At 47.1% G+C, this 20,818-nt stretch overlaps 1 protein-coding gene across 4 annotated transcripts in view; it reads left to right on the top strand.

Annotated features, from left to right (window-relative positions):
- Positions 1-20,546, top strand: part of zmp:0000001168 (signal-induced proliferation-associated protein 1) — a 42,572-nt gene extending 22,026 nt beyond the window's left edge. For 3 of the 4 annotated variants that reach the window (XM_042094065.1, XM_042094066.1, XM_042094067.1), the window contains exons 3-16: positions 294-418; positions 1,341-1,529; positions 1,709-1,883; positions 2,428-2,531; positions 3,299-3,456; positions 3,777-4,392; positions 4,967-5,241; positions 6,853-7,296; positions 7,829-7,967; positions 9,127-9,250; positions 10,773-10,871; positions 11,274-11,364; positions 12,356-12,434; positions 15,665-20,546. In XM_042094065.1, coding sequence (XP_041949999.1) covers positions 294-418; positions 1,341-1,529; positions 1,709-1,883; positions 2,428-2,531; positions 3,299-3,456; positions 3,777-4,392; positions 4,967-5,241; positions 6,853-7,296; positions 7,829-7,967; positions 9,127-9,250; positions 10,773-10,871; positions 11,274-11,364; positions 12,356-12,434; positions 15,665-15,808 — 2,762 coding nt within the window. In that variant the 3' untranslated portion in view covers positions 15,809-20,546. Of the gene's footprint in view, positions 1-293; positions 419-1,340; positions 1,530-1,708; positions 1,884-2,427; positions 2,532-3,298; positions 3,457-3,776; positions 4,393-4,966; positions 5,242-6,852; positions 7,297-7,828; positions 7,968-9,126; positions 9,251-10,772; positions 10,872-11,273; positions 11,365-12,355; positions 12,435-12,770 lie in introns of all 4 variants that reach the window. The other variant, XM_042094068.1, reaches the window with a different exon arrangement.
- Positions 20,547-20,818: the final 272 nt, after the last annotated feature.

The following is a 20,818-nucleotide window of genomic DNA, read 5'->3' as shown; positions in this document are numbered from 1 at the left end:
GGCTGTTTTCAGCTGCATATATTTTTGTGTGGTGTGTGTGTGTGTGTGTGTGTGTGTGTGTGTGTGTGGTGTGTCTGTTCAATGTTCTGGAGCCTAAAAAAACAAAGACTTCAATTGTTTTTCATCAAGAGAAGACACAAATATTCCACACATACATTTTTTTCTAGATTTCCTTCCATTCTTGATCTTTTGCCAACACCGTAATTGTTTTTCAACTGTTAGCTCCCAGCTGTCTGCTGTGTTTACATCCATACCATTATAAAAAGGTCTAACTCTCTGCCTTCTGACACAAGATCACCAGAACTTCTTTGGCGTGGATGATCGGCTTGGCCCAGTGGCCATCAGCTTCAGACGGGAAGAGAAGGAGGGTTCCAGTGGAGCCCAGTATAACTACAGGATCATCTTTCGCACCACTGAGGTGAAATGAAAATAGAAAACTACTGCACAAGACACATTGTATAAGTCTGACATTATTTACACCAAATGCTCTCTCTTTCAACTGACTCTTTTCACGTAAGGTATCAAGGCTACTCACTTCTGCAATCCTATAACGAATCCAGCCAAAGATGTCTTCCACACCACCAACAGCGGGCTATATTTGCACTTGCTGGATTCAAACTGTAGCCTAGACCAGTGTTTTTCAACCACTGTGCCGGGGCACACTAGTGTGCCGTGAGAGATCATCAGGTGTGCCGCAGAAAATTACCCAAATGTCACTCACTGGTCCAGAAAAGCAACTGTTGCATCAAAGAATTTATAACCACATGCTCTCATTGATTGTATGATTGCACTATTTGTGGTATGCAGGCATTGTACAATGGGGGCCCCATATCCAGTATTCACAGAATCATCACATATCCAGTTCATAACAACAATTAAATTAGATATAGTCACCTACAAATGAAACAGAGGGCACTTGTTTTATTGAGCAGGTCTTGCATAGAAGCCATAATAAGGCCATATCTGTGTATTATTTGAAATTTTAGGCTATGGTATGTTTATTTTTTCTTCACACAGGATGTTAGTGTGCCGTGGGACATTGTAAGTGTCAAAAGTGTGCCGTGGCACAAAAAAGGTTGAAAAACACTGGCCTAGACCTACTAATACCTCTATGAGTAGCCTAAAACCATATTCCACACAAAATTATTCTGGCTAAGATAAAAAGATAAATGACTCCAGAGCAATAGCCTACGCTGAGGATATTGTGGGCCTACCTCAATACTTATGAAGACAATTCTGAATTTGGTATTATTTTCGTAACACATTACATTAAGTCACGTGAATAGCACTAGACCTATCTCTCATGCTAACTCGCGCGCCGCTGCACCTTTTCTGTCCAGCTGAAGACATTGCGCGGCTCAATCCTGGAGGAGTCTGTTCCCTCATCGGCACGGCACACAACTCCTCGCGGCCTTTCACCCAAGAGGCTGCTGGAGTTCATTATCCCCGAGCTCAACCTGCACTGCCTGCGGCTGGCCTCCACGTCGCCCAAAGTCCGAGACACGCTGCTGAAACTCGATGAGCAGGGCGTGAGTTCCCCATCCGCTAACCTCTGACATTGTTTATTGACCTTTACCATAACATACCCAGTAGAAAAATCAATAACTATAATACAATCATATCATATAGCTTTAAACTATATAACTAACTATAACATACTATACTACTATACTATAACATAACGTCATATTTCTATATCCTTGTGTAGTTAAATTTCCAGAGAAAGGTGGGGATAATGTATTGCAAAGCAGGACAAAGCTCGGAGGAGGATATGTACAACAACGAAAGTGCAGGGCCGGCCTTCGAGGAGTTCCTGGACCTGCTGGGAGATCGAGTTCGACTGAAGGGCTGGGAGAAGTATCGGGCCCAACTGGACACCAAGAGTAAGTTGCAGGGTGATCACTGTGTAATGCTAAAACTGGTTGAACTGTGTCATACTTACACTCAAGATGGATGTTGACATTCACTCTCATGCGTTAAGGCAGTGACAGTCAAAGGCTTGATGACAGCCAAGTGCAGAGTCATCCTGTTCTGTATTTTAAAAAAACAGTGTTTTGTACATAAAATAGAGCGCCAGGAATAGTGCTCATTGTTTCTAAAAATGATAAATGGTGGTGCACCTCGCATAAGCCTGTCAGTGAATGTTAGAAGTGCACTTCATTTTTAAGCAAAGCAGCAAATTTGACTTCAGATATTTGAAAAGATGTTAACCCATCCAGGCATATTCTAAATACTGAAATGAGTGTGGCATTGGGAATTCAAATGATTGACACAGTTGAAAAAGAAATAAACAAGATGTAAACTCAAGAGGCCTCCACTAAAAAGGTGTTATGCTTCCTAGCTCTACAGTCCGCCTGTGTAGTGTTTAGTGTGTCAGGTCAACCTGCTCTGTGTGTGTGTGTGATTTGGTTTGTCTTCCCCCCCCAGCCGACTCCACGGGAACCCACTCACTCTACACGCGCTACCAGGACTATGAGATCATGTTCCATGTCTCCACCATGCTTCCCTACACACCCAACAACACGCAGCAGGTAATTAACCTCAGCCAGTTGTATATAAAAAAACACCACCTGTAATTAAAGGGATGTTGCTACCCAAAACAAAGTGTGCCTGGGAGTGGCAAGTGTAAACAATATTGTTCTATGCAAGCTACTAAATGAAATTACACAACAATGCACAGCGTACCCAAAAACACAAGGTTTTTAACAATACACAAATCTGATAAGCAGAGGGGCATATGACTTTAAATAATCCAGGGGAGGCCTGTGCTGTGCATGATAAGGATCTCTCTCTCCCTCTTTTAAGGACAGCAAAGTAAAATCCTGTCATTGTGCATTGATTGTGAAGGCTGCGCTGTTAAACCGCACTTGCCAGGGGAGACTTAAACTTCAATGGTGGCACTCGGGTAAATGCCTCTTTGGCTGCCGACCAAGGGGAAAGTAAAATCTATTAAAGGCTGTCCGAGTGTATGGCACGTTGCCTTCGCTGCGCCCCTTTGCCTGATGGGCATGCTGCGCCAGTAGAGCCCCGGCTTACTGGAAGCGACCTGCTCCTCAGGGCAGTCGCCTAGTCGCCCAGTCTGAAATATGACGCACGGCACACAGTTAGACACGCAAAGTCCATAATCAGCAGTGGATTGAATTACTGCACGCTTAACTGTGTTTCCTGTGTTGGTGTTTACCACTCACTCTCTCTCTTTCTCTCTCTCTCTCTCTCTCTCTCTCTCTCCCTCCCTCCCTTCGTCTCCCTGTGTCTCTGTCTGTCTTCCTCTTTTTGTCTTTCGGCTTCTCTGTGTCAGTTGCTGAGGAAGAGGCACATTGGCAACGACATTGTGACCATAGTCTTCCAGGAGCCTGGAGCCTTGCCTTTCACTCCCAAAGCCATCCGGTCACACTTCCAGCACGTCTTCATCATCATCCAGGTCCACGAGCCCTGCACAGAAAACACCTATTACAGGTAAAAACAAGAAAGCTGCCATGATTGGTGTCCCTGTGATTATACATTATGAAATTCAAGGCTGTTTCTTTCAAACTGCTGCCCCAGTATGGGCCAACAAAGTGTTAAAATATTTATAATTTGAAGCTCTGGTATATTTCTGTTCTATTTTGTACATTGTTAAACCCTTCTCTCTCTCTCTCTGTCTCTCTCTCGCTCTCTGTCTTTTTTCTCTCTCTCTCTCTCTCACACACACACACACACACACTCTTTCTCTCGCTTTCTCACTCCCACTGTCTCTCTCTCTCTCTCACTCTTCCTTTCTGTATTTTTTTTCTCAGGGTCGCTGTGACGCGCTCCAAGGACATCCCACTGTTCGGTCCGCTGTTTCCCAAGGGTGCTCGCTTCCCGCGCTCACCAGCCTTCCGCAACTTCCTGCTGGCCAAGGTGGTGAACGCGGAGAACGGCGCCGAGAAATCGGAGAAGTTCCGCTCCATGGCCACGCGCACGCGCCAGGAGTACCTGAAGGACCTGGCGGAGAACTACGTCACAACCACGCCCATTGACTCCTCCACCAAGTTCCCGCTGCTGTCGCTGGGCGGCAAACGCAAGGACAAGAGCAAGGGGGCGAAAGGCGCGGAGCTCCACAGCGCGGGGGCCCTGGTGTGGGCAGTGACAGCCGGGCAGGCTGGTGGGGTCATCGGAGAGCTGGACTGTCCGCGGCTCCCGTGCCTGCTTGGCGTCTCGGCCGAGTCGGTGGTGCTGATCGAGCGCTGCTCGCGTCGCGTGGTCTTTAATAGCTGCTGCCGCGATGTCATTGGCTGGAAGGCGGTGACAGAGAGTGGGGCCAAGAGCGGCCCCTCACTCGACATCTTCTACGAGAGGGGCGAGTCGGTGTCGATAAGCGTCCCGGAGAGCCAGGTGGAGGACATCAAAGAGATCGTGCAGCGACTGGAGGTGAGTACACACTCTCAATGACCCCTAATTTAAGGTCATTGCCGGTCAAAGTCCAAAGTCAGTCTATGAGCAAAGTTCTCGTGCATAAACTAACTGTATCAAGTGGCGTGACCCACCATGTTTACCTGACCCACTGCTGTTTGTGCTTAGGATCTTTTGTCATGGTGTTAAATTAGCAAATAGATATTACGCTTTAGTTAGATCTCAGACTTTTCACTTCGCCCAGCAGTTAAATTAGGGTCCATAGTCTTTGTGTCTTAAAGCCATGTCTAGCTGTGCGTTTAAATTAGTTGTTTTCAGTATAGAAACACTCCTGTCAACACACACTCACACAGACACATATACAGTATAAGCATGAATAACCATAGCACATTCACAGTGTTTTTGCCTAACCACCATGTTTATCTTTGTTTATATTTGTTAAATTAGTTTTTTTATAAAAACACTCCCATCACACACACACACACACACACACACACACACAGAGGCATCACTGTAATTTGCTAAGCATGTGAATAGTCTCCACCACGTCCCTGTAATGCTTGCTGAGCTCACTGCTCTCCTCACACCCCAGCTGGTGACCCGGGGCTGTGAGGCGCGGGAGGTGATCCCACTGCGTGACGGCGTGGGCCAGCCGGGCTTCCTGATGACGGAGGAGGGCTTCGTGACGGAGCTGCAGCCCTTCGGCTACGCCGAGAGCGGCGGACTGCAGCGGGGCGCGCGCGTGGTGCGCTTGTGCGGACAGCCCCTTGTGCACCTGGGCCCAGAGGAGCGCAGCCGCCTGCTGCGCACCGCGCACAAGATCCACATTACCGTCATCCCACCTGACGAGAACGGCAAGCCCCGCAGGTGAGCGGCCTCGCAGCAGTGTGGGAGTAGCTACTGTTTACATGTGTGTGTGAGTTAGTGAGTGTGTATGTGTGTGTGGGTGTTGGGGTGGGGGGGAGGCGTACAGGTGACGTTACAGCTGTGTTAGATGTGTTAAGATATAGAAAGAGCTTAATAGAGAAAGGTTTGGCTGTTGGTAGTTGGTTGGAAACAGGTCTTAATGTTTGCACGCACTTTGCTGGAATGCAGGCATGGAGCATTTAACATGTGGAAATAGATCATTGTATACAATATAACAGTATCAAAACTGGCACAGGCACAGACATTTCCCTTGCTCTAAGCCCAGTGGAAAGTCTTTATCATTAGAGGAACTATAGCTGTTTTTATGCATGCCCTCTGTAGGACATTAGCATTGCCAGTGTTGCCAATGCAAGCCTGGTTTCTAGATTCTACACACATTTTGTGGTGGTAATGAATGAGTCATTGGTCCTCATGCAGACACTCCATGATGCAAGAGGTCAGGGTGCAGAGATTCCCTGAGAATGAATGAGGGGTTGGAGATGTTGCTATATTTAGCGGATGGATTGATGGTGTAGAAAGACAAATAAGCAGAGTGGTCTGGGGACAAATGATAAGGAAGGGACCATAAACAAAGCGACCCCTGACAACAGCGATAGCATATCTCCGGCTGTTGTATACAATGAGGAGGAGAAAGGCATTAAGGTGAGCCTAGGTGGAGAGAGAGAGAGAGAGAGAAAGAGAGAGAGAGAGGAAGAGAGAGGAGCTGAAGAGCTCAGCTGAATGGTGTGGGTGGGAGAGGGTAACACCTGGGGAGGGGTGGGTGGCAGAGTGAGAGAGTAAACAGATGGAGTCAGGAGTCAGGCACGGGGTCATGCAGAGGTCACAGGCTCAGCTCAGTTTATAGCGTCGACGGCGGCGTTGGGTTAGCAGGTAGTTCATTTCCACCAGTTGGCTAGCCACCAATCAGCTCTGCTAATGAGGCTCCATGATCACGCTTCGGCAGGTAGCGGCGGCCGCCTGCCTCCATTCCGTCCTTTTGATGTCGGGCAGATAGACGCCGTGCCAATGCAAATGCCATCCTCCTGGAGCTCTGCTAGCGAACGCTCCCGAAGAAATGTGTGGACTGAAAAAAAGAGAAAGAAATTGGACTAAAAAAACACACAGATAAAAATGTTGAGAGATGGAATTATATTTGCAGTCTGGCCCTAATGCAAAGCGATGTGTCATTGCCAAAAATATATTTAGAGAACCATTTCATTAACAGGGGAATGCTCTTAACCAGCAGCAAGATGAATTTAGAAAACTGTGTCACCGCTGTTACTTCTGGTTCTTGACAGACAAGTGGCACTTCCTGCATTTTAAAGGACAAACTGTTTTTTGCGTAGTGAACGCAGTTTATATTGTCAAAACCACACAAAATCAGTTCCTCTTTCTATATCCTCTAAAGCTTTTCATGGGTAACCTGTGCAGAGACGCAATTCTTTAGAAATAGGAACAGAAAGGTGATATGATTTACAGTAATGGCTTAATGTGGGTGTTTTTATTTGGTGTGTGTGTGTGTGTGTGTGTTTGTTGTGTGTGTGTGTGTGTGTGTGTGTTTGATGACCGTAGGAGCTTCTCTGAGTTGTACCAGAAGGCGATCCAGGACGCCGAGGCCAAGTCCGGTGAGGGCCAGTCAGGTGAGGCCTGGGTGCTGGACGAGCGAGAGGATGAGGATGAGGAGGAGGAGGAGGAGGAGGAGGAGGAGGAGGAGGAAGAGGAGCAGACGGTGGGCGAGAGGGTGCAAGGAGAGGGCAAGGAAGCCGAGCCAGCGGATCAAGTGGACGGGACGGACGGCAGCAGCGGTGCGGTCCCACGGCCCGGCCCCACAGGCATGGACCTGACCAGCGGTGAGGGAGCCCCCGGGTCCCTGCTCTCCCCACCCAGCCTACCCCTCCTGAGGGCCACCTCCCTGCAGGACCAGCCCCTACCCCCGGCCCCAGAGATCACCCCCTCCGCTCTGACGCGCAGCTACTCCCTGGAGAGACACCCACCCGGCCAGGACCTGCTTGACGGGTATGGCAGCTTCCCCCCTCCCCTACCCCACTCACCCTATGCTAGAGCAGCAGAGCCCCACCCCACACCCCCTCCTCTCTCTTATATCACCCAGGGCTACAGTGTTCAGGCGTGAGCTGCTATGTGTAAGATTTGAAAATAGGCAATGAGACTACAGTATACATGGCGTCCTCATAAATGTCTGATAACTTCAGGCCCAGATATTGGTATTGCTTTAAGCCCCGAACACCATCAAACAGCTTCTAAAGCCACGTCACGTGTTCCCCTGCCATTACCACCCATGGAGGTTTATTTCTGGACTTGATTAGTGAACAAGGCAGGCAGCAATCAGTCAGTAATCAGTAGGAATGTTTGTCTTTCTGTGTGGGTCTTTTGGTGTGTGTGTGTTTTTGAGAGAGAGACAGAAGAGTGAGAAGAGGAAGAAAAAAGATATTTTTCACTGTATGCTTGTCTTTTATTGTGTGTGTGTGTGTGTGTGTGTGTGTGTGTGTGTGTGTGTGTGTGTGTGTGTGTGTGTGTGTGTGTTGAACAGGCATGTGTATGACAACGTAGCCGTGAAGGTGGACAGGCACATCTACGAGAACCCTGGGGAGCTGATGGATGCCACGCCTGACCTCATCCTGGCTGTCAAACCCAAGATGACTCTGGAGGAGGACGGACAGCAGAAACAGGTCACACACACACACTCAGACACACACACACACACACACACACACACACTCAGACACACACTCAGACACACACACACACACACACACACACACACACACACACACATACTCACTCTCTCTCTTTCACACACACACATACACACACACACACACACACACACACACACACACACACACACACACACACACACATACACACACATGCAGAGTGAGTGAGAGAGAGAGAAAAAGAGAAAGAGAGAGAGATTGTATATATTGAGGGATAGACAGAGAGAGAGAAAGAGAGAGAGAGAGAGGGACTCATACAGAGAGAAAAGGAGAGAGAAAGAGAGTGATGCGATTTCATACATTCACCTTATGGGCGTATTGGCAGAGGAGAAGAGGAGCTGCGTTTCCCCTGGAGCTCTGTTCCTCTTACTGTAGTGCTTCATTAATGTGTAAGACGTAGCACGTCACCAGCTCTGTCTGTCACTGATGATGACTCAATTCAGCCTTGCCACGGACGCTCTGCCTCTTCCGCAGCCAGTTTAAAATAAGACCTTTAATCTGTTTCGCTTTGTGTAGTACAACCTGGGTTGTACAAAATACCACAGTTTATTTCCTGCTTTTGGCGGGCTTCACAATAAAGGCTATTGATGGACAAACAAACACATACACACACACACAGGAAATCTTGATAAAGCATGAAATAGGCATGGCAATATCAGAACATTTGTGGTTTTCATTACAAATGCTGAATTATCAGGTCCATTTCAGAGCTGTGTGTCTGTTGTAGTTATAGTTTCACAGTTGTGAAACGCACACAGCTCTGGTGTGAAGATGTGTCTGTCAGATAGCCGGTATCTGTCTCCTTGGTCTCTTTCCCATCAGAGTGAGATTGCAGAGTGTCTGGCTAAGAACCAGTGGAAATGATAATCAGTGACTAATTTGACAGTTTGGTCATCACTCTTCGTTTCACTGCTAAATCCCTTGAGTAAATCCTCTTTCACTTGTAAATATTTCCTAATGCTTTGCCTGCCATTATTTGATATTGAGCGCAAAAGAAGTAGGCTTTGTAGGTTGAAAGGGAGCCGTTCTCCACAACTCATTACAAACACTGTGTTACACAATACTGGCTCACATTCCTGTCTGTCTCTGTCTTTCTCTGCGTGTCATGCAGTTTGGCTTGGATGAGCTGAACGAGGAGAAGGCGTCGGCCAGCAAGCCCACTGCCCGCTCCGAGTGCATGGACCGAGCCGAGCGCAACTCCAGAGCCATGAGCCTGCACAACTCCATCACTAAGAGTGAGTTCCCTCTCTGTCCCTCCATCTGGCCAGCTGTCCTGTTAACGCTCATTTCTGCTCCCTTTTTGTCCTTATCTGTAAATTGTCGTTAATCGTATCTATATGTTGAGCATAAATAAGCCTAGCATTTATCATTTAGCATTTAGCATTTATCAACTCCAACTTACGGCTCGTCCCCTACTCTGTTCTCTCCTGTTCTATTCCATGACCGCTCAGGTAATATCTGTCTATTCTGTGGGTCATAAATTGATACAGATGTTAAAGTGAATAGTTTTGAGGGAGAAGAGCTGCTGTATTTGGTCAATTTAAATGAGAACCACCGATGTGTGTGTGTTTAGCGATGTAGTCTTTGTGGGTGAGAATGTGTCTCTCTGGCTTCGATTCTGCCGTGATGTGAGTTTCTTTGTGTGAGTTGTTGACAGGGTTAGCAGCAGTGGAACATTATCATATGGTTGGTAAATGTACTGTAAGTGGTGTTTTTGGTGTGCACAGCAACAGCACAGACTGCAGTGGGCAGAAATGTGTGTGCCTGTAACTGAACAATACCCGTGCTGCCCAAAATTGTGTAATTGAGCCCATCTTTTGAGCAGCATCAGACCCTTTCTCCCCTAAAACCCCCCTCTCCACATAATCCAGCCCCTCCCCTGTTTCTCTTTGTCCCTGGGTCTTTCATCTCCACTGCCCTCGATCCTCTTACCCAATATTGTTCAGCACCCCCCGACTCCACACACACTCACACACACACAAGCACACACACACACACACACACACACACACACACACACACACACACACACACGCACACACACACACAAGCACACACACACACAAGCACACACACACACACACACACACACGCACACACGCACACACACACCCTAGCCCCTTGTGCTAGCACCCCCACCAGCTCCAGACTAAAGGAGAGACAGATGGGGGCAAGCAGGGCGGGGTGGGGACTCAGACTGCCCCAAATCAAGGGGTCCTCTGGGCCATCTGCTGCCCCTCTGCTGGGGCGGCCCCCAGGTCCGCTCCCCTCTCTACCCCAGACCCCCAGCCTCCTCCACTGCTGCTGCTGCTGCTGAGTGAATGCTTGAACTGGCGTGGAGGAAGTGTGTGTGTGTGTGTGTGTGTGTGTGTTACTGTGACTGCCTCTCCACAGTATCACCACCGCTCTGCTGACAGGCTGAATAGACCGTGGTGCTGTTGTTGACTGCTCCTCATGGTTGAGGCTGGCTGTTCTGCTGTCAGTGTGAGCTGAAAGTGCCCTCTAGTGGCCGTATGTGGCTACAGCCAATTTTGGTTTGTTAGGGAGTGATGTAGGCGTTTTTCTAAGGATAATAAGATTTTGTACTGAACGTAATGCACTTATGATCACTGCATTCTATCAGTAGCATCAGTAAGCATCTTTCTGTGGAACTAGTCTGGAACACCTGTTCTCTTCCACATTTCATTGCTCATGTGGAAACATTGTATTACTCTCCTGTAAATATCATAACTTAAAAATGTGTGTATTTCTTCCCAGTTCTTTCAGAGACAACAGACTCTACTGAAGAGGAATGGCAGTCCATTTCTGACTTGGCCACAGCCTGTCGAAGCATCCTGGAGGCGTTGTCAAGAGAAGGTGAGATGTGAGAGGAGGGATAGCGGGGAGCCAGGCATTTGTTTCATCCTCTGAGATGGAGCCCATGAGTAAAGCTGTGGAGAAGCAGAGAGGTTGTTATTCTAGAGACTTCATTTCCTATAGTTTTCTATTTAATGGGCCATGTAATGAGACCTCTGCAGTGTTTCCTCTCATCCTTTGAGTGTGTGTGTGTGTGTGTGTGTGTGTGTGTGTGTGTGTGTGTGTGTGTGTGTGTGTGTGTGTGTGAAAAAGACAAACTTGAACTCATGCTTGCACCACTGGGTGCTGCAGTGTGTGGGAGGCTCAGGCGAGTGTGTGTGTATGTGTGTGTGTGTGTGTGTGTAGTGGGCCCCTGTAGAGAGTCTGACTAACACTGACTAATCCCCCCTCCACCCCCTGCAGACCGGAATCCAGGAGATGGAAGCCAGGCCTCCGCTGAAGCTCACAGTCTGACCGGGCAGTCCGATGCCAAGCTGAGGGACGTCAAAGATAGGTGGGCTCGCCGTCTCTAGCATGTGTCGGTCACTGGACTATGACCACCGAAGCCTTAACCTATGACAGTTTCACTCTGAGTCAGTGTGGTTGGTGACGACAGTGTGGCGGTCATCATTGTTTCTCATTAGTTCTCTTTACCTCCCTCCTCCTCTCTCTGTGTCGTGCACACGCTGACATATATCTATATACTGCACATGCACATAATATACTATTATATACATATGCATGCACACACACACACACACACACACACACACACACACACACACACACACACATACAGAGCTACTAACATCCCAGGATAGTCTGACTTGATAGGCCAAATGCATTGGCTTGATAACACTTACTGGAAATCAGACAGAAATCAGAGAGCAAATAGCATGAGGGAATAGGTTCACCCCAAGCCCACTGTATTAGAGGAGGTGATTTGCTCTCTCATTCTTATTCCTGCTCACCCCCACTGGTGAAGTCCCTCCATGTGCCCTCTGAGTCACTCTAAAGGCATGTCTCTGGCTCTGACTCTGTCTAACGCTGCCTGACTCAATGGTTCCGTCTGTCTCTCTCTCTCTCGCTCGCTCGCTCGCTCGTTCTCCCGTGGTCTGTGGTCTCTAGGTGACCCGCCTGGAGTACTGGACTCAATCTCTTCTCTGTTACAACAGGATCTGATTCAATGATGGAGCTTTCTGTCTGTCTGCCTGCTTGCTGTCTTCTTCACACGCACAGCAACACACACACACACACACACATACACACATGTGCGCATATACAAATACACACACCACACACACACACACACATCCCTATGTCACATAATGTTCCTGTCTTATTACTGTAAATTATATTATATACGGGCTGATCCAGATTGGCCAATCAGATTAAATATGCATCCTCTTCTCTTCTCTTCTCTTCTTTTCTCTTCTCCTCTCTTTCCTCTCCTGTCATATTTCCTCTCCCTCTCTCCCTCTCTCTCTTTCTCTCTCTCTCTGTAGTGACTCTCCTGGCCACCTTGAGGAGAAGGTGTCCCAGCTGGAGGACATGCTGAAACGGCTGCAGGATGACCTCCAAAAGGTACTGCCAGTGCAGATGGTCAACCACAGCCCGACCCCTGACCCCCATCACAGCATCCTGCCCGCCCAGTGATCCCCCCCCCCCCCCTTCCCTTCCCTTCTTCCCACCGCCACTCGTTTCCCTCTCCAGACAACCCCCCACCCCCCACCCCCCAACCACCCCCCACCCCCACCCCCACTCCCACCCAAACCCTTCCCCTTCCCAATCCCTTGAAGCCCACCCCTTCCTTACCACCTACAAACCAGACCCTGATTGCTACATTACTGAGCCAATCAGACAGAGGGATATAGTGGTAGGGCGGGCCAAGCAAAAGAAACCTGTCTTGTCATTGGGCAGGGTGAACAGAGGAGATGATGAGAGAAGATGGCTGGAGGGACACTGGGCAGCCATGCTCACTCTCTCAACACTAAGCGACCAGTGGCAGTCGAGGCAAGTACACCACGAGCATTTCTCCTCCGTTGCGCTTCAAAAACAAAAACGAAAAACAACCCCCCCCACCCCCCCCCATGTCCTCCTCTTCAATAACACATCACCAGATTGCCTAGTGAGTAGAGCTACTAAAGCACACCCTCACACCCACACACTCACACACACCAAGACAAGCACTCCTAACATGCCGTGGAGTATTGGAGAGCAGATTGGATATGAGCAATCTCCCTCTGTCATGAGAGACACACCAACACACACACACACACACACACACACACACACACACACACACACACACACACTCACACATTCCCACAGTTCTACCAGGTAGGGCGTTGAGGCGGTAGAAACGCAGTGACGAGAGACTAAAAATACACACAACTCATCTGCAGCCCACACGACTTACACGAAAAAGCTCTATGCTCAGGAGGCAGCTCCCCCAAGCTTTTACACCTTGGTGCTAAAATGGGAATGACAGAGAGGCGAAGAGAGAAAGAAAGAGAGAGAGAAAACACAGCACCATGTATTTTTTAAAATCCCTCTCTCATTGGCCACCAGGTGACACTTAAGTAGCTAAGTCATTTCCAATTCAGCAATAGGGCACGGTTCCACTTTCTCGCACCAAATTTCCCCCGAGAAGACACAGTGTCAGTGGAAGACCACTGCTAAGCAGGAGGCCACAGTATCCAATCTAGTGTGCAAGGCTCCAAGGATTTAAGTGCAAATGCTGTTCTCCCCACTGGGTTCCTGAGCCACAGTTCTAGAATCCGGCAAACCGAACTTCTCTATAAGAACTCCACAGCCCTCTAAAGTGCCTCTAACAAGTCCTAACCCACTTCCCCTTCCCTTTACGGTGACTCACCATTAACATTGTATTATCATCAATCTAGAGACACATATACAGGAAATATCACATGCATATTACGAAATGTCACATGTATATGTTATGAAAGACCAATGAGGCATTATGACATGCATGTGTATGGACTTGGTCTACCAGAGGAGACTGTATGGGACAGTCTGTTTCGAGGTCATGTCCACTGGCTAGCCTGCACCTGGGAGAGTGAGCACGGTTGCCCATGGAGGGTTCCACAGCCCTTCAGAACTAAGAGACTCCATTGCATATACAGCTGGCCTAGTATACACGTAACCTGCTCAATGGATTTAGCACTAAAGAATTCTCTGACTGAAATCCAAACATCTAGCAAAATGTCCTCCCTCAAAGCTTCTTTTCCTGATTGTTATGAAATGTCTCACATAGCGGGGGGCATTTTCTCATACATTTCTCATGCCATCCGTCCAACGCGCTGGCAAGGGTTAGATTAACTGCCCAGATTGATGATAATACCCATCTAACCTCATCTACTCTGTCATTAAGCTTCATCTAATAAGAACTCAGTGATCAACCAGTCAGTTTCCTCACATGTCAGAGCTACAGTATGGCTAAGAAATTGCCCTCCACTTGTACGTTATGTACAGTTGGATATTGTGAATTTCCCTGAAACTATGGCATGTAAATTACACTATGCCATACAAATTACACTATGCCATACAAATTACCGGTACACTATGGCATACGAAATCATTTAGTAAATCTAAATGGAAAGCATGGAGTAAATGGTGAAAAGCAGTGATTTGGATACGCTGCCTTAGATAATGGATTTGACCCCTTAAAGCTGCTGACGTTTCCTGTAGCTCTGGTTTGTCTGTCGTGTACCATCTCTCTCTGTCTCCCCATCACTTCATTGTCCACTTCCTGTCCACTTTCCTGTCCGTGATGCCCGTGTCCTGGGTCCTGCTCATTTATAAAGCCACGTGTCCCCCTTCCTCTCCCTGTGTATAGATCGGACAGGAACGGGGGTGACCTGGCCTAAACTTGTCCAGTTCGCTCTTCCTTCCTGTGAGAGATCACAAAGGAAAAGGAGAGAGGACAAATAAGCTCTTTTTTAGTGTGTGTGTGTGTGTGTGTGTGTGTGTGTGTGTGTGGGAGGGGTGTGTGTGTGTGTGTGTCAGGCTCATGAAAGGCTTACTGTGGAATACCAATCTGCAAGTTATAGCGATAAAAAATGCAAGATGAGGGTAATTTGACCTCTCTGTGGATTTCCACATCCCTGCAGTGTAACTAGGCTGGACTGCTTAACTAGAAATGATTAATTACAGTCGTGCTGCATTGGGAGATTATGGTTTCTTATTTCAGGCCTGATTACAAACTTTGTGCACATATTTACAAGATAATGAATGCAATATGATAATAAACAATAATCAGGTTTTCTTTTGAACATTTGAAATGATTGTGATCACAGTAAATCTTTCATTAAAACCCTGTATATTTTCCATCTGTGTATGTACCATTTTCAGCAGCCAAATCACCTATATAGAACTGTGTGTGGAGGGGTTGGTGGTAATGAAGGGGTTGTTCAGTGTGTGTGTGTGTGTGTGTGTGTGTTTGTGTGTGCGCGCGCACGCGCGCGCTTGTCTATCTGATATACCTCCTCTATGTTGGAATTGAAAGTGTGAGGGTATCTGTGAGTGTATGTTTGTGTCTGTGTGTGTGTGTGTGTGTGTGTCTGTGTGTGTCAGCTGTAGAGTCAAATTTGGCAGTATAAGATGTCCGCCCCGTGCTGCCTCTCCTCCCTCCCTTCTTCATCTTTCTCTGTCTCTGTCCATCTCACCACACTCATCCTCTCCTTTAGTCCCTGTCCTCCCTTTCCTCCACCCCTCCCTCCCCCCAACCCCTTCCCCTCTCTGCCCGTGCGGGAGCTCTTATGGTGGGCTGTTCTTGTGTGCCGCTCCCCTGGCAGGAGAAGGAGGACAAGGCAGTGCTGCAGGCAGAGGTGCAGAGTCTCAGGCAGAACAACCAGCGGCTGCAGGAGGAGTCCCAGAGCACCGTGGCGCGCCTCATCAAAGTCACCGAGCTCTTGTGCAATGTCAACAAGCCCTGCTAGCCTCGCTGCCGCTGCCGCCGCGGCAACCGCTGCCACAGGGACCCCTCCCAATCCAGCAGCCTGCTTCCCAGGACCTACTTCCATAGGCCCACACTGATACACACACACACACACACACACACACACACATACGAGTGCAGTCAGTGCACGTTAAACAATACAAAACAAAACAAAATAAAAACTGCTAGACTTGCTTAGCCCAGCAATCCACCAACCAACCAACCAAACAAGCAACTAAACAACCAAACTATTCACATAGCTCTAGCAGGCCCAGGTGGCGGTTGACTCTGAAACGATTCCAAATGAGTCAAGTCCTGACCTGCGCCAGGTCTGGGCCAGATTAGTGTCGCAACCCGAAACCATCTGGGATGCATGGAGATGCAGTGTGCAGTGTGCTGTCCTACTTTCAGACAGCTCATAAATGCCTGCCCAGAAGTGTCTCACTCCCCTTACTAGGCAGCCTCCATCCTTTATATCTCTTCAAACCCATGAACACAAAAACGCATGTATATATATACTCACCGTCGTAGGGAAGGTTCTTAGTGCAGACCACAGGCTCGCAGTAGATTATCAGTCTCAATTAAAGTATTTACAGATGGGACCTCACATATTTATTACACTTACATCAATTGACAAAAAAAATAGAGTTGGGAACAATGCATTAGCATTCTAATACATGCTATATCAGTACATAGGTAATATATTATGTCCTGCTACAGAATGGAGACCGTTTATTCTATTCCGTCCGCTCAGTCCAGTCCATTCAAGAACATTTGAATCCCTGTTGCTGATTGTTTAAACGGGCAGGGACAGGTTGAGGGAGGTTTCTTATTTCAAATAAGTAATGTGTACAGGTGTTTACGTATGGGTTACGTGTGTCCTGGGACCATAGTACTTATCGGCCCACATTACAGACCAGTGGGGCAGAATAGCATTTGTTCCTTGAGAAACTGAGGGGAACACATTGCCAGCAAAGCCAAACAAATAGGAAAATCGGAGCTGACAGCAGTTGCTGAACAGGTCTCTTGTACAGTATTGGTGTGCCTGATGGGTATTGACTCTAAAGTGGAGCTGAAAACAAAACTCATTTACAGCGGGCCCCCGAGCCCTTGCAGATGCCTGGCTTCCCCTTTACCTGTCCAATCACAACTAGGACTTGTCATTTCCTTTCCCTCTGCGCACGTCAGCCTAAATATGCAACGACTCGGCCTGAGGTGAGGAGCGTTCTGCCCTGACCGAAGGTGTCCGGTGTCTTCTGCTCACATTAATACACAATCACACACACACACACACACACACACACTCTCTCTCTCTCACAAACACACAGGAACACAGCCTATGCTGAAGAGACAACAGTGAGGTGTAGCTGGAGGGACAGTGGCTCTCCCACTCTCTTGTATGAACATGGTGCTGTTCTGGACAGACTTGTTCACTCGCCCCTGCTTTTCGTGGGAACTCTAGCAATGGACTGACTCGACCAAACCATGTACCAACTACCAAATCCTCTCTCCTCTGGCCTCTGCTACAGACCACACCATGAGTGTGTGTGTGTGACTGTGTATGTGTGTGAGTGAGTGTGTGCTTTGGGTAGGAGGGGGATGCTACCCATATGGGTCAGGGGAGAAACATTTCAAAAGGGATCGATTGACTCATGGAGAGTACTGGCTCTTTGGGGTTGGGATGTGAAGGGGAACCCTGCCTGCGTCACTGCGGAGATGGGAGTACAGGGGCCTCAACAGGGACTCTCTTTGTGCAGCCCTTGTGCCTGCCAATATCGCCCCCGGTGGACACAAGGGGAATCGCCAAACACAGCCATTTTGCTGCAGGACCGCAACAAAAAGAAATGTACTGTAAAGGGAAATGACTTGAAATTGTGTGGTATTTCTTCAAATGAACAATTTAACTGAGCCATTTTTTATTATTATGAGTGTCATTATGTTTGCGCTCCTCCTTAAAGGGACATTTTATTGTAAAAGGAACTCAAAAGTCTGTTATTTTATGCCTAAGAAGCACCGCACTTGAAAAGAAGCTGAAGAGAGTGGAAGGTGTTTTTCCCGTGATGGTCTGCTGGTTGGTCTGCGTTTGTTTTTGCTCACACTAGCATTGCCTTCATTTGGTTATATGAACACAGTACATGTGTGGCTTTACCCATTTTGCTTTTTGTCTTTTTGCTTTTGCCTTGTTGAAAAATGAGTGGATTCTCACCCCTTACCTCACCTTCAGGTTCAGTGCGAGGGGGTATTTGGGGGAAAGTGTGTGTATGTGGGGGGGTGGGGGGGGGTAGATAAGTGTCAGATGGTGGAGCCGATGGTGTACTCGCCCCCCTGGTTCATTTACCCTCATCCCCAGATATCCTGCCTGCAGATGCCAGGGTATTTCACCCCTACTCACACACCCTGGCTGAGCCAGCACATACATACACACACACACACACACACATATTGGCACACACACACATACATGTATAGACACACACCATCACAATCCATGATACAGCTACTCACAATCTCTGAAAGGGATTGCAAGCAAATGCTGAGTAATAATGAAATATCAGTGTATACTATATGTTGTAAATAAGTCTTTTACTTCCTCTTGTTGTAAATAAGTCTTTTACTTCCTCTTGTCATTTTTAAGTTTATTTTTGAGTCACTGTGATTAACTGGTACCAGCAGAATAAGATAAAATATTACGATTAAATTATAAAATCTATATCTTTATCTCTATGTGAAGACATGTACAGCTGAATGGCTCTGTGTGATGAGTAGTACACTCCAGTTGCGCACGCCCTCCAAAGCAAGGCATTTGTGCAGATATGTGCTCAAACTAATTTGATTGAAATTGTCGCAGAACGTGATGCTTAGTTGGGTTTAATTAGTGAAATGGCCTTGTACAAGATTTCTATTATGTTTGACTTTGTGCTGTATAGTTACATAGATTGTAGGAGGTTGTTTTAAGCACGAGAATGCACCAAGCAACTTCCGGGTTTCCCCTTCTGTATGTGTGTATGTATGTAAAAAAATGTAATAACTTATTAATCTTGCAAATGTGGAACTCCTTGTTAGATGTCTTAGTGCTGAAGGGAAGGCTCAGCAAATCAATGTGCAACTGAACTGAAAGTTATAGGAAGTTTCTGTTTGTGTTCCTCCTGGAGATATTAGTTTGCAAAAGTCACATACTGTAAGTTAAATATGTCACTTGCAAAAGACATAAGAAAACTGTTAAACTATGTTTGAATATAGTACATTATTTTACATTAGTAGTGATAATATAAATGATTATAAACCTTTTGAGCTTTCCATTCAATGCTCAGAACCCATGTTATCACAAAGATCTTGTATGTCGTGAGGTATGCCTTAATGGATAAACCTTGGATTTTCCCCCAAGAGGTTGGGGAAGATTCATCACCTATGGGAAAATGTGAAGGCTTAACTCTTAGATTTTGTGCCTACTTTATTAACAATTTATGGGGTTCTATTCATGCTTAGTTTTTCATTTAAATTTCATGGCATTTCAAATTGTCTCCTGATGTACAGATGCTCTTTCATAAAAATGATGACACCAAGCGACTCAATGAAGGAGTTTTCCAACGTTTTCTAGAGTCTTCCATTCTGTGTCATGACAAGAGTTGGCCTCTTCTTGGGACAGAAGGCCTGTCAAATTGTTGCTTGGATATTTCAAGATTGTGTTTATCTCATTGTTGATAACCATGCATTTAAACCAGTCACAAACATCCTGTTTAAGCTATGTTTGACTTTTTGGAGCGTTTTAGACTTTTTGATTCAGTGTTGTCATGTTATGCTATTACAGATTGTCATATGATTCAGTGTGATCTGTGCAAAACAACAAACATTTGCATTTTGTGCACTTTAAAAGTCCATAGGTGATGAAATGCCACTTAGTATGGAAGTGTGAACGCTGCAAGCAGCAAGCAGAGGAATCGAAACCACAGAACAATCTCTCAGTAACTCTGCCCTACTCTCAGAGCGGGTATAAAGTCTTATCTCAGATCCGATTTATACGCCCCACGACCAACTGACCCCAAACTCCGCTCCTTAAAGTGTCTGGTTTAATGTTTTCCTTCTTCACACATCATGTGTCAGTTTGTGTTGGTTGTTTCTTTTTCTGTCATTCTCCCTCTTCTTCAACTGCTCTCACCTCACAGTTTGTTACAGGAACTCCTCATACTCCTCATTGAGTGTAGTACCTCAGCATAAGACAGAGAAGCTTCTCAGTAGTCACACGCAGAAGACGATGATGATGGTGATGATTATGGTTGTGGTCATGAGGATACATCCACCAAGCCTGTGCTCCTGGAGGGAGGAGCAATATCATCACATGGGCTGTTGTGACATGTGCAGTTGTGCAGGTTTGCATAGGGGGGCAGAGGCATAGTTAAATAAGCTTGGGGGGGGTGTTAGACAGTGCTGAGGATGCCTTGGTCACATTGAGTGGCACCCATACCACCCAAACACACACAGACACTTACAAACAAACACATGCACACACACACGTACAGTCATACACAGCACTGCACAATACTCTGCCATGTACTCAGTCGTGAGGCCTGCAGCACAGTGAAGGAGACCAGGTTCACAGGCTGTGGATCTGACAACAGTATCAAACCTCTCCAGTTAGTCTTCTGTATGTCTGCGCAGATGAGGAAAGCGTTGGAAGTGTTGTTCATGTATTTGACTGGAGGGCTCCTGGCAATAAAAACAATCCTGTATCTGTACAAATATCCAGCCTGTGTTTTTGGACTTTGTCAAATGTGCCTTTGTGTGCTCTGAAAAAACAAGAGCTCTGTTCATAAAATGTAGATCCCATCACAGTTCAGTAATTATATCCCCCCTCAATCCTGCACAAACCATCTCTCCCAATGCGCTGCGGCTAATCAGATGGTGATGGTGCACTGCACACAGGGCCTGGACTTCAAAGCTGGAAGTGCTCTCTTTCTCTCTCTCTCTCTCATGCTCTCTCTCTCTCGCTCCTACATCAGACAGAAAGATGAAA

The sequence above is a fragment of the Alosa sapidissima genome, chromosome 5, assembly GCF_018492685.1.
Source record: "Alosa sapidissima isolate fAloSap1 chromosome 5, fAloSap1.pri, whole genome shotgun sequence".
Classification (NCBI taxonomy): Eukaryota; Metazoa; Chordata; class Actinopteri; order Clupeiformes; family Clupeidae; genus Alosa; species Alosa sapidissima.
Note: the sequence above shows the minus strand (reverse complement) of the source record. Positions and strands in the feature narration are given on the sequence as shown.